Here is a 13,226-nt window from a genome sequence, read left to right as displayed (position 1 = left end):
GGGGGGAAGAGAATATTCCTGATCAGAAGAGGAATCAGAAGAAATGGAAATCTGATCTGAAGATTCATAGTCAGTCTCTTGCCTAGGCCTCTTATCAGGAGGGGGATGGGAACCCCTGATCAAGGTAATCAAGTCTTCGGCCATTTTGAGCATCTGTTTTTTGGGCATAGAGGCCTGACCACGTGGCTCTTGAGTTTGTTTCTTTGCTTTAGAAGGTGCTTTAGTCATTGCCTTTGAAGCTGAAGTCGGTTTAATATAAAGATGTTTAGGTCTGAATACACCCTCAAAAGCCGGTGCCTGCTCAGCGGCTCTGGACCCATCTGAAGGAATAGTATCCGAGGCTCCAATACCTTGAGTTTGCAGTGGCATGGCCGACTCCACATAGGAGTCGGTAGCGGCCTGTGATTCTAAAGTAGCGGGTGCCAGGGGCTGCGAAAGCGCCTCACTGAGAACCGGCGAACCGGCGACTGGCTTAGGAGCAGCTTCCTCATCGGTTTTGGGCCTCGGTTGTCTATCTCTCTCCTTTTCTTTGCGTTTTTTGTGAACTCCGGTAGTCGGATGGCTATCCAACAACATTTCTGGATAATTAAACCGGCGTCCAAAATAGTTTAAAGCAAAATCATACTGACGCTTAATAGTGCATTGGTTAAATCTAGCACAAAACCGACAACTAGAAACGTTGTGATCAGGGCCTAGGCAAGGAATACAGTAAGAATGAAAATCCTTATGAGGTATTTGCTTTCCACAAGAAATGCAATTATTAACTTTTTCTGACATCGGTCTGGAGCAAGAAAAAAGTTTCCCCAATGGGGTACTTAGCTTTATGAAGACTTCGGATCTAAACTCGAACACGAAAATCTCAGGAGTCGGCCGACCAGCACTTGCGAACTGTTTCTGCTTCGGGCACCATGCGGCAAGAAAGACTACAGAAAATGGCGTTGGCTGCTTCTTTTATACCCCTGATGACCTGACGTCAGGGAAGGGGTGACAGCAGCCGACGCAGGACCCAAGACTTTGGAATTCAGGCCGACTGAGGGCAACCTGCCAGCAGGATTACTCAAATATAATGACTGCAACAGTGAAACACGAACAACATCACCTGGTGCCTTCCTGGCATGGCAGTACCTACTGGTTAAATTTGGTTAGATTTGGAGACCCCTTGCTACAACTGCAGGAATTACTTTTTTTTAAACAGATGGCTTTCCTTGCTACTAATGTCTGCCAGCAGGTCTTAGGGTTACCCCTATGTCAAGCCACAACCACCTCTTTCAGACTCTGTTTTGCTGATATCATAGATTCATAGGTAAGTACTAGGCAAATGGTATGCATACCATTAAAATCCTAGCAAATACCCTCTCTACAAATGTTTTCTCTAGCCTCAAGGAGGGCAAGAGAAAACATGGTGAGAATTTGACACTGCCCATCCAACTGTCTAGGATTACCTTGAAGGTGTCAAGTGTGCTACTCTGCCTGCCATACAGTGGGTACATTGGGTTAGAAATCTATCCCACCAACGTGACTGCATGCCTGATATTAGAGTTACATATTACTTAAATATTAGTGTAGTTACATATAGTCTCAGTGGGTCATAAGGCTTAGAGTCTGCACCCTTGTGACTCTCAGATGTACTGCCCTGTCTGTGGGTGTGAATGGTGAAGGCTGGCGTGTCGCTGTCTGAACTCTTTCTACGGTTTCTTAGGTTTTAGTCTGGGAGTCTTAGGCAGTGTTCTCTTAACAACCTCAAAGTAAGCTGGTTTAGTGGAAGCGCTCTGTGCTGTATGTGTACATGTGTTGTGCTTGTCAAATGTGTTCTGAGATGAGAAGGCAGCCTCCAACTTAGGTAAATGCTTAATCCTCGTACATATTTTATCATTGTGAGGTATCAATAAAGTGTTTTTGGTGAGCATTAGGCAAGTACTATCCTGCCTCAAAATACCTAGTGTTATCTGGCTGGCTACAGAAGGGGCAAAATCCAAATGAGATTTGATATTGACCAGTGTAGGCAAAGGGGTATAACAAAACAGGATAGATTAATAACATACTCCTGGTATAAGAGAAATGAAAAAAGAAAAAAGTGATAGTATGGGATATGTCTAAAGGACAAAGAATAAGCTGTGACTAATGTAGCAGTCATAAGTGCAAAAAATGTAAATGTTGCAAAATAATATATAGAGTCAATAAAGGAATCTCTAACAAGTGGCAAATTTAAAACAAACAATGTACCGAGTAGTCTCTACTTACCCAGTAAAAACAATGAGTAACAGACTGTCGAACCCAACGGATCTGGGCGCAGTAACTGTAATACCTAGAGATACTCTAAATGAGTAGCTTCAAGTGCAGTAATAGTAGGGCAAAATGTTTTACTGTGGTATCAGGCTAGGATTTAGTCAAGTAGTAAAATTACAACAAAAAGGTGACTCTTTTGGGAATGAAGAAGCTTTTCTGAAAGCGGCTGTTCAACTCATCATGCACAGTGGCATCTGTTAGACATTCTTAGGGCAACCTTATTTACAAGTTTGAATTTCATGCTAGACTTTCCCTTTACTATCCTGGCCATCTGATCCAATTCAACTCACCACTAACTGACAATAAGTTGTCAGATCAACACCCTTCTTGACCTGAATGACCAGAATGTATGTCCCCAGGTCTAATACCATGCCATCGACATTTGGTGCAAAGTGCTTTGGTACCAAATAGACCTATGAGCAGCTTTGTGTTTGAAAATGGTGTTCATGATGGACACTAACAATTCAGTATGGACAATTCATGATGTCCAATAACAATTCACTACTAAGGTTTTGGTTATTTAAGCCATTCTTTCCAATAACACTCTTTCCAGTTGTCTCCATCATTTTCTGCATGAGTGTTGAAATCTCCCAGAAGGATGACAGAGTCAGTAGGTGGTAGTCTGTCAAGAACCATAACTATCATATTCATGAAGCTCAAATACTCTGAATAGCTGTTAGCTGCATATGTAACTCATAGCTGCACCTAGGTGACTGTCTTGCCAGTGGCATAGACTTCAATTCATTCCAAAGACATGCATGTGGAGTGTTTCTCACCAGGCCTCCAATGAAAATAGGTGCTGTCCTAGTTGGATTTTCCAAGTCAGAAAACATTAAATAGATAAACTGTATATAACCAGCTGCAGGGATATAAGTAATTCCACACTTTCCCAGGGCCTCTTCTGAGAGGCAAATCCGGAGTAGGAGAGAGATGACCCCCCCCCCCCGCCCTGCCCCAAATGATACGACTGAGTCCCAAATCAATGTTTTGTTGTCAGATTCCCTCAGGACAGTGACCTTGCATGGCACAGGAGCTTGCATGCCTCTGTGACACTACTGCACTCACACGTTAACACTCTGGCTGTTCACTCAAAATGGCACTGCTGCCTGCACTTGCTCTCTATTTATACACACGTGCCCTCAGTTTGAAATGCTTCTTAAAGTTACAACACATGCTCTATTCTACAGTAGTATCATCATTGGTAGACCAATCTAAGATGAAGGCCCAAGTGAACAATGAGACAAAAACTGAAAAGTGACCTTGATGACAGTTTGGTTAAAGAACACAGAACCTCAAATGGAACAGGAATACTGCAACTCAAATCTCAAGCAAGGCCTCTGGAGTGGTGTCCATTGACATGCAACTTGTGGCCATGTGAGCCACATAGCTCAGCCCAATACAGCTAAATGGAGACATCATGTGGGTTCCTCACCAAGAAGGTGAAGGGTGGGGGACTGAGTGCAATGCCAGACAAGTGAGAGTTGTTGGGGTGTTGTGGTTGAGCTTTCATAGATAAAACTCCTTTACAATGTTGTATGGAATGTAGGCAAATAATCTCTGGATTATCAAACTGGGGTGGGGACCTTCGTTTTTAAAAAGGAGGACAGAAGGGGATGCTCTTATTATTGATGGATCAGACTCCTCTGTCACCCTGAAAAAAACTATCTTAGTACAAGAGACTTAGAAAATTGATTGAAGAATAGAGTAAACAACAAACAGTTGAGAAATTCTTCACAAACCATTATTTTAGAACTAAAGTACTAAACAGAACTTGAATATATTAAAGACTAATTACCAAGATTGCCAAGTTATGCAGTCCCAAATTATAAAAGTATCTGTGAATGTTAATGAGAATTACATAACATTGGGATAATCAAATCAGTTCCAAAGTCAAAGAAAGAAATGCAACATGAGGCATACTGTACAAGACAGTGAATGATGCAAATGAAAATAGAAAAAAACTTTTAGTATTCTCTTTACTTAAACCAGTTTTAATATTTGGTGCTACGATTTTTTTGGCCAGAAATGCAGTAATACAAATAATATTCAAGAAATATGAAATGTGTTACAAAAAGGATAATTAATTTAAGTGTCTAAATCATCTCATTATTGTGAATTATCACTCTTTACGGCTTCACTGACAGACTGAAGCAGACACTAGTGAGAAACAAACGGGACTTCTCCATCCCCAGTTGCAAGCACATTCATACATTTACATACACAAAACTACACATAACTACCACTGAGGTAAATATTCACTGAAGAACTAGTTCACTGAAAACTTATGTTCCTGATGACTCTGTGTCCCAGTAGTATAAGTTAGTAACTCAAAAGAAGTTTAACAATAGTCAAGCAATGCACATACAAGCAGCTGGAGAACTTTAAAAGAACTTAATAAAATACTGTATACTAATTATTTACTGTTAAAACATTTATTCTTGTAGCAAAGTGTCTCAATATAAAAAGTTCCTCTATCTCATAGCTCCACAATTCAAGGTTCAATACTGATCTTCGATTATTCTTTAACTGAACTCTCCGAGGTTGTATCATTATTTTTATTCACACACACTCCCATTTCTTCAAAACATGTTGGCTACTAGCTTACTAGCTAGTGCAGGTGTGGGTGGGTGTCTCAGCATGCTTGTTAGTGTGTGTGTATGCATGTATGCATGTGTATGTATGCATGTGTGTTTTTTGTATAAACTTGTTTATTTATTTTGAGCCCAAACCTTGTTCATTATGAGTAGTTACTCTGTACAGCTTAACTAAATGTAAAAAAAGAATATGGCATAAAATAATCAGACACCAGAAGAGCCAGCATGAGCACTGAGTGGCAATCATCATCATCATCATCAGCAGCAGCAGCTCCCTTTTTCCCCATTTTCTACATGGGTCAGGGTGTTATTTTAACTTTTGCCATTTCTCTTAATTCAGTGCCACACTCCTGCCTTCTTCGACACTCATGGCTGACTGTCACAGATCTTCTCTCACAAAATCCATCCACCTCTTTTCTGCATGCCCTCATTTCCTATTGCCTTCTTCCTGTCTTTCCCAATTCTTCTTTACCAGATTGTCTTCTACTTTTCTGCAAATATGCTCGAACCACCATAATCTGTTCACTTTGTCCTTTTCTGCAATTGGAGCTACTTTGGCTTCTGCTCTTCTGTCCTCATTTTTTCATCTGTCTCACAGTGTGCATCCTACCACCAGTCGCAGGCACTTCATTTCCATCACCTCTAGCTTCCTCAGCTGCTCTGCCTTTACTGCCCAGGTTTCTGTACCATACAGTAGTACTGGTCACACCACTGTCTTGTACACCTTACTTTTCAGCTTCGTTGGCATTCTTCTGTCATATATGACACTCTATGCCAGTTGGCTGCAGCCCCTCTGATTCTAGCTTTGACCTCTTTGTTCAGACTTCCCTTTTCCTCAACCATCCTTCCCAGATATATGAAGCTGTTAAGCTGTTCCAATATCTTCCCTTAAATCTCAATTCTCAGCTTCTTCTGATTTCCCTAATTTGCTGCCATTACCACTGTCTGATCTGTATTTAGTTTCATCCCATGAGCCTTCAGCTTCAACCCATGTGTTCAGAGTCTGCCTGTAATGCCATATCGTCTGCATACAGCAAATTTGTTGATCTGTCACCTCCGACCTGTTTGTTAATGTAGTCCATTACCAGTATGAACAGTGGGCTCAGAGCTGAATCCTGATGCCCACTCACTCCCACTGGGAACTCTTCTGTGAGAGCCAAACACTGTTCATACTTCTGTCAGTGGGTCCTTGTACATAGCTTAAACTAATTCTACCAATGTTTATGGGACTTTGAACTACCACAGGACTGGCCAAATCAGCTTTCTTGGGACCTTGTCATATGCTTTCTCCCAAGAATAGGAATGCCCAGTTGGTCTCTTTCTTTATCTCTAACTTCTTCTCAACTATCTGTTTCACTACAACTACTGGGTCAGTTATGCTGCTTCCTGCTCTGAATCTGAACTGCTTATCTTCCATCTTTCTTTCTACGACTCTGTGTACTAAATTATCAATAACCCTCTCCAGAATTTGCATGCAGTGTGACAGGAGTTTGATACCTCTGTATTGCTCACAGATGTAGATGTCCCCTTTATTCTTGTTCATTGGCACGAGTATGCTTATTCTCCCGTCATCTGGGATATGCTTCTCTCTCCACACTGCTATGATTACCCTTAGGAGCCAATTTTCCCCTATTTCACACAGCATCTTTATCATGTCTGCTGTGAACTCATCTGATCCCGCTACTTTCATCCACTTCATTTTTTTTAGTGCTGTTCTTACTTCTTCTATGGTGGGCTCCTCTTCTTCTCTCATTGTAGGCTGTGTCTGGGGCAATACAGCTTCTGTGGGGTTTTCTTCATTCAGAAACTGCTGGAACCATTTCTTCCATCTGCTTTTTATGTCCTGTGGACTGGTGAGCAAGTTGTTGCTTGTATCCCGTATGAAGGGTGCCTGGCTTTCTTCTTTATCTTTCTGTGTTTGCCTTGCAATCTAATATAGTTTCTTTGTGCCCCCTACTGAGTAACTTTCCTGAAGTTGTCTGTTCTTAGCTATTGCAACTCCTTTCTTAGCCTCGTTGTTAGCCAACCTGTATTCCTTCCTAGCCTGGTCCATCTTTTTTTATCTCCCACTTTTTCCTGTACTTCTTTCTTTTGATGACTTTCTGGCTTTCTGCATTCCACCACCAGTTTCCTTATGTACCTTATTTCCATACCTGGCTTGGTCACATATCTGTTCTGTAGTCCTCACACATGCTGTTTTGAGGCATTGCCATTCTTCATCTACACCTATTTTCTCATCTTCTGGGGTGCTAGTGCCCTGAGTAGTTCGTTGAACTGGTGTGCTTTCTCTCCAGTCAGCTTCTAGGTCCCCGGTCTCTCTTGACATTAGTGCATTTTCTGACTACTGCTTGCAGCTGATTTTGGCAAACAGTGGTTTATGTCGTGGGCTGACTGTTTTACTGAGAGTGGCAATGTGCATCACAAAATGGTGTCAAAATGCCAAGGAGGAAACTATACATGTGCGTATGGCAAGCCACAAAGTAGCTGGTATGCACAAGGAGGTGAGCCCTCAAAAACACTGCTGAATCAAAAATTTCCATGCAGATGGGACTAAGTGGTGTCAGTCTGTATGTGAAGACACACTGTAGGAGTCCTGTTAAGAAAAGATCTAGCTGTATGTTCTGTAACTTCATCCTGAGTGAAATTATTATTTTATGCAGCTACAGTGACATTAGAGTTGAGTGGGTCACTGCAGTGGTAAAGTGGTTAGCATTGCCACCTCACAGCAAGAGGTTCTTCGGTTTGATTCTCGGCTGGGATGCTTTCTGTGCGGAGTCTGCATGTCCTTCCTGTGGTCTCATGGGTTTCCTCTGGGTACTCCCACATCCCAAAGACATGCTGCAGGTGGATTGGACACTCTAAATTTGTCCTAGGTGTGAGTGTGTGTCTTCTGTCGAAGGTTGGTGCTAGGCTGGCAACTTGACACCATAAAACTTCACTGCCAATTCTGTGCACTATTGTTCTGCTATGGCAACCCCTAATACAAAAAGCTGAAAAGAAGAAGCGACATTAGAATTGAATACTTTACTCAGGAGCAATAGAGCTTCATGGTGTGTTGCCAACACAGCACCTTCTGCCAACAAGTGAAGATTTACAATTTTGCTCATCCTTACTTATTTATTTGATTTAAGGAGACATATCACAATAAAATATGTATTTGCTTGTTTACTATACATCATTGTACAAGTGTTAATATATACATTATATATGTACACATTCTATATAGATGGAGATGCATGGTGAAAGATATATGTATGTATATTTTCACTTTCCCCTCAAAGACTCATTAGTAAGCAGATCGCACTATTCATGAGAAGACAAAATCTGAATGCAGCAGACTACTCACGTCGTTGACAGAAAGTTCCTGTCCAGCCATCTGTGCAGGTACATGCTCCACTGACATGATCACAGGCAGCTTCATTCTCACACTGGCAGTGGTGCCTACACTCTATTCCATACCAACCCTGAGGGCATTCTGTAAACAAAACATGAAAAGGCAATCACAAATGGTACACAGATAACTAAAAAATATGAAAAGACGACCAAAAACTGTACAGATCAAAGTAACAGCAATCTAAAAAAAATAGCATCATTCTCCTCTGGGAAGATCCAAAACATATAACATTTGATTTATTTATTTTATTTAACATTTGTTTACCAGGAAAGTCCGACTGGGCAGATGCCCATTTTTAGTGGAGGCGTGGGGAGAAAAACTCCTCTTACAATGAATAACATTATATACAATTCACAGTATAAAGAATTACTGAAGAGGTTACATTTATAGAAAACTGGTATATAAAATGGTTACAATTTTTGTTAGATACAATATAGTGAAGCACAGCTCGTTATTTGGTTACATTTATAAAAAACAGGTTTATATAATGGTTACATTTATACAGAACAGGTTTTTGATAGAAGCTTGAGAGCATGTTAGGCGTAGAAACAGGACAGCAAATATAGAAGGTAAGAAATAGAAATTCAATTGAATTAGTAAGTTAACAGTGTATACAAACAGCAGGTGGGCAATTTTAGTTTTCAATTAAATATTCCATCAGTTGTTTTGAGGTACTTTCATCTTATAATTGAGTATTTCATCAAAAGTTGTAAGAGTTAGAGCACATGTGCAAATAGAGAATGGTGACAGGTAGTGTGAACCCGAACGTATACATGTGCAGAACCATGTATTACTAAAGCAATTTATAAGTAGTATTTTAAAGTTGGAGAAGTTTGGTACTGATCTGATTGAGTCTGATAGTATATGCCACATTTTTTGCTACATGGCTGTAGTAAAGTGAGTCTCCAACAGTACTTTTAGTTTTAGTAACTGTTAGTAAGGTTTTGTTGGTAGAACAAAGTGAGTGGTTGTTGGCATAGGGTGTTACTATGTTTTGAATGGCTGGTATCTTATGTGGATGCTGAAGTATTTTGTGGGCCATTGTCAGTTGATTATAAGCAAGCATGCGGGGTAATTCTAACCAGGAGAGGTCTTTTAATGACAGTGGTGAGTCCTACATGTGGAGTTAGTGACAAACTTTGATGTTTTGTTATAGAGTATTTCAAGCTTTTCACGGTCAGTTTTCCTGAGGTTAGTGACAATGGGGGAGGTGTACTGAAGGGTAGAAAGAAGATGAGGTCTTGTGATGGATATTCTAGTACTATTGGTAAGGGATTGTTTGTTTCTATATAGTCTTCTGAGCTTTTTGGGAACCTTTTTGATGATCTGTGCTATGTGTAGATCAAATCTCATGTTGATCTTAATTACTACACCTAATAGTTTGGACTACAGTTCTGGGGTAATTATTGTATTGTCTGAAGCTGTAATGATGAAAGAGCGAGGAGGGTCAGAGGCTGTGGAAGGTTGGAAGATCATTAGTTTGGTTTTATTAGGATTTACGATGAGTTGAGCATCAGTGAACCAGGTTTCAAAGGCAGAAAAGGATCTTTGTGATATCTTGGAGCTGATGTATTTTGGGAGCAGACATATAAGTGCTGAATCGTCTGCATATTGGATCAAGGTGGCTGAAGATATGGCAGTGATAAGGTTATTGGTAAACATACTGAATAGAAAGGGACCTAGGATGGAAACTTGTGGTACTCCGAGTGTGACAGGGAGGAGGGGGGAGAGGTCTTGCAACCATTTCACTGCTTGTTGGAGTCCTGTTAGAGAGCAATGGAACCAGTTGATGTCAGAGAGACCAAGGTTAAGGTGGGTGAGAGTGGACAGTAACTTGGGATACGATACAGTATAGAAGCTTTAACATTTCTAGGAAGAGTGCTGAGACTAGATTTCCTTTATTTCTGTGTTGATTAATGGTATCAGTAAAATTCAGGAGAGGTGTTGTGGTGCTATAATTGGATGTAAATCTGTGTTGGGACATGGATAGTAAGTTTTTAGTTGAGAAATAGTTGAGTAGTTGAGAATGACTATATTTTTCAAGGATCTTACACAGTGGGAATAGAAGGGTTATGGGTCTATAATTTGAAAGTTCAGTAGAGGTTCCCCTTTATGTAGGGGTATTGTATATGATATTTTCCAGATGTCAGGTGTGTATTGTTCGGAGATGGAGCGACTGATGAGAATGGTGACAGGGTATGCAATTGCATCAACTACTATTTTGAGGAAGTTGGCTGGGAGCTTGTTGACTGCTATTGTAGTGGGCTTTATTTTTTTTAGGAGTTTTTGGATAGTAGAAACCGGGATAGGCTGAAAGGAGAAGAAGGCATTAATGTTATTGTTTTTACCTGTGGATATATTTGACTGGGGGAACAGTTTTTTGTGAGTTTTAGAATGGTTTCAGTAAAATATATATTAAATTGTTTGTTGATTGTACAGTTTCTCCCAATTTATAAACTCTCCAACCAGACTAGACAAAGATGGTACCTCTTGTACCATCATAGATTGGACACTAACAACTCATCCCAACCTTATCTCTAATGCTGGAATAATACCAGACCCTCTCAGTGACCACTTACCAGCCTTCGCCAACTGTCTTCCCTGTACTCTACAAAAACAGCACCATTACACTCAAACCCACAACCTCTCCTCTTTCAACCCTCAAACTTTCTCAGAATGTCTAAAGCATACTGACTGGACCCCTCTGAAAACACTTCCACTAGACAGTGCTGTATCTTATTTCAACCAGTCATTCCTCACCCTTCTAAACCAGCAAACCCCCCTCAGGACCAAATGTATCAAAACCAATCCCTGCCCCTGGCTATCAAAAGAAACTAAACTTACTATGCACCAGCGTGACAAAAAATGGAAACACTATCAAAAACAAAAAAACCTCCAACTCCCTCCTAGAATTTAAGCAACTGCGGAAGTCCACAAAAAAAAAAAAATAATAACAAAAGACCACAAAGCCTACTACTAAAAACTCCAATCCATGCACTCATCCAACCCTAAAAAATTCTGGGCCTCCATCTCCTCCAATTTACACCCTGGTAATAAAGAAAACCCCTGTCCAAAACCCAACCTTACAGACCTAGAAACTGCTGCCTAATTCAACTCATTCTTCTTAGACTGTATTGCAAAACTATCCACCTCTTTCCCTCAACCCCTTCACCTCTTGCACCCCCATTCCCCCTAACCACCCACCTCCCTCCTCCCCCTTCAGCCCAACACCCATCCCCACAAGTACAATAAAAATACTTCTGAAACTAAGACCCTGTCGCAATGCACCAATTTACCTTCTACCTTCCTCAAACTATCTGCAGAAAGCATAGCCTATCCCATCTCTATTCTTATTAATAGATCCATACAAGAGTCCTACGTCCCAAAAATCTGACACCATGCTTACATCATCCTACTCCACAAAGGCGGTAAAAATACAGACACCACCAATTTCAGACCCACTACTATACTTTCTCTTCTTTCTAAAATAAAAGAAAAAACTATCCATGCACAACTCATGCCTTACTTAACCCTAAACAACCTCCTCTTCCTTACTCAACATGGCTTCCATGTCATCCTTCCTTTCCTTTCTTGAAACTATCAACCAAGCACGCAACACTGGCAAATTCGTATTCCTGTTGTTTTTAGATCTTTCTAAGGCAGTCAACACTATCTCCCACACCTTAGACCGATCCCAGCTATCCACCCTACATCTCTCTTCCACCACCATAGCCTGGCTTTCCAGCTACTTCTCTGAATGCCAACAAGCTGTCCAATGGAAAACATCAACCTCTCCCTTCCTACCTACACCCACCAGCATTCCCCAAGGTTCTGTTCTGGGTCCTCTACTCTTTAACATATTCATCAACAACTTTCACCACTCCATTCCCGAATCCTCAGTCATCTAGTATGCAGATGAATTGACCATCATCTGCTCATCCTCCTGCCTCTGCAAACTGCAATTAAAAACCCAACTAGCCTTCTTCAAAACAGAAACCTGTATGCAATCCAACCACCTAGCTCTAAATGCTCACAAAACAAAACTAATGATTTTTACTCCTTCCAGAAACTCCAATATCGACAAAAACTCAGTCTCCATACATAGCCAGAATAACACCACCCTGGAAATCATTCCCTATACCAAGCTACTAGGCATCATCATTGATGAAGACCTAAAATTTGACACCCACATACACTCCTCAATCAAAAAAAAACATCCAAAAATTGGTCTTCTCTATAGACACAACCGCTACCTCAGCCCCTCTACCCGGCAGACTCTTACATCCATCTTCCTTCCCCCCTCTCATGTACGGTACTCCCCTGTTCACCAATCTCCAGCTTTGCCTATGATCCAAACTCGAATCCTGTTACCACAAAATATGCAAATCTGCAACTAATGCAAAAACTCATCCCATCACTGCCACTCCCTGCACACCCTGAAATGGCTCAAACTTCCCAACTACCTGAGATATCTCCAACTTACCACTTCCCACAAGCTCATCGTCAAACCTGCAAACTGTCCCTCCCTCGTTACATCCTTAAAACCCTACATACCAAACCACTCCCTCAGATCCGAAAACCAAAATCTCCTACAAGTCTACAAACCCTCACGTCCCCCTGGCCAACTACTACTAACCTCCTACATAGCGAAATACTGGAACTCTCTTCCCTCACTCCTTCGCAATCTATCTAACCTTAACAACTTCAAATCTCACCTGTTCTCTCATCTGTTTTCCATATGGGAATGCCCTTGTTATGATCCAACTTAAGCACCCCTCTAACCCTCTCTCTTTTCTCCTCTCTATTATATTCGTCACTTATATCCCATACCCTTACTATGGGAATCCACCCCGTACCATTGATGTGCTACTGCATGCTTATATTTCAATGCTCAATGTACAAGAAGATCCACTCCCAATGATGTACTGCTATTTCCAGTATCTGTATGCTTA

The 13,226-nt window shown here is 41.0% G+C and overlaps 1 protein-coding gene across 1 annotated transcript in view; it reads right to left on the bottom strand.

Moving 5' to 3' along the window:
- Nucleotides 1-13,226, bottom strand: part of MEGF6 (multiple EGF like domains 6) — a 2,184,612-nt gene that overhangs the window by 792,279 nt on the left and 1,379,107 nt on the right. The window contains exon 19 of the mRNA XM_044062967.1: nt 8,227-8,355. Coding sequence (XP_043918902.1) covers nt 8,227-8,355 — 129 coding nt within the window. The remainder of the gene's footprint in view (nt 1-8,226; nt 8,356-13,226) is intronic.

Source organism: Protopterus annectens, chromosome 2.part1, assembly GCF_019279795.1.
Source record: "Protopterus annectens isolate FY-2018-M chromosome 2.part1, PAN1.0, whole genome shotgun sequence".
NCBI lineage: Eukaryota > Metazoa > Chordata > Ceratodontiformes > Protopteridae > Protopterus > Protopterus annectens.
Note: the sequence above shows the minus strand (reverse complement) of the source record. Positions and strands in the feature narration are given on the sequence as shown.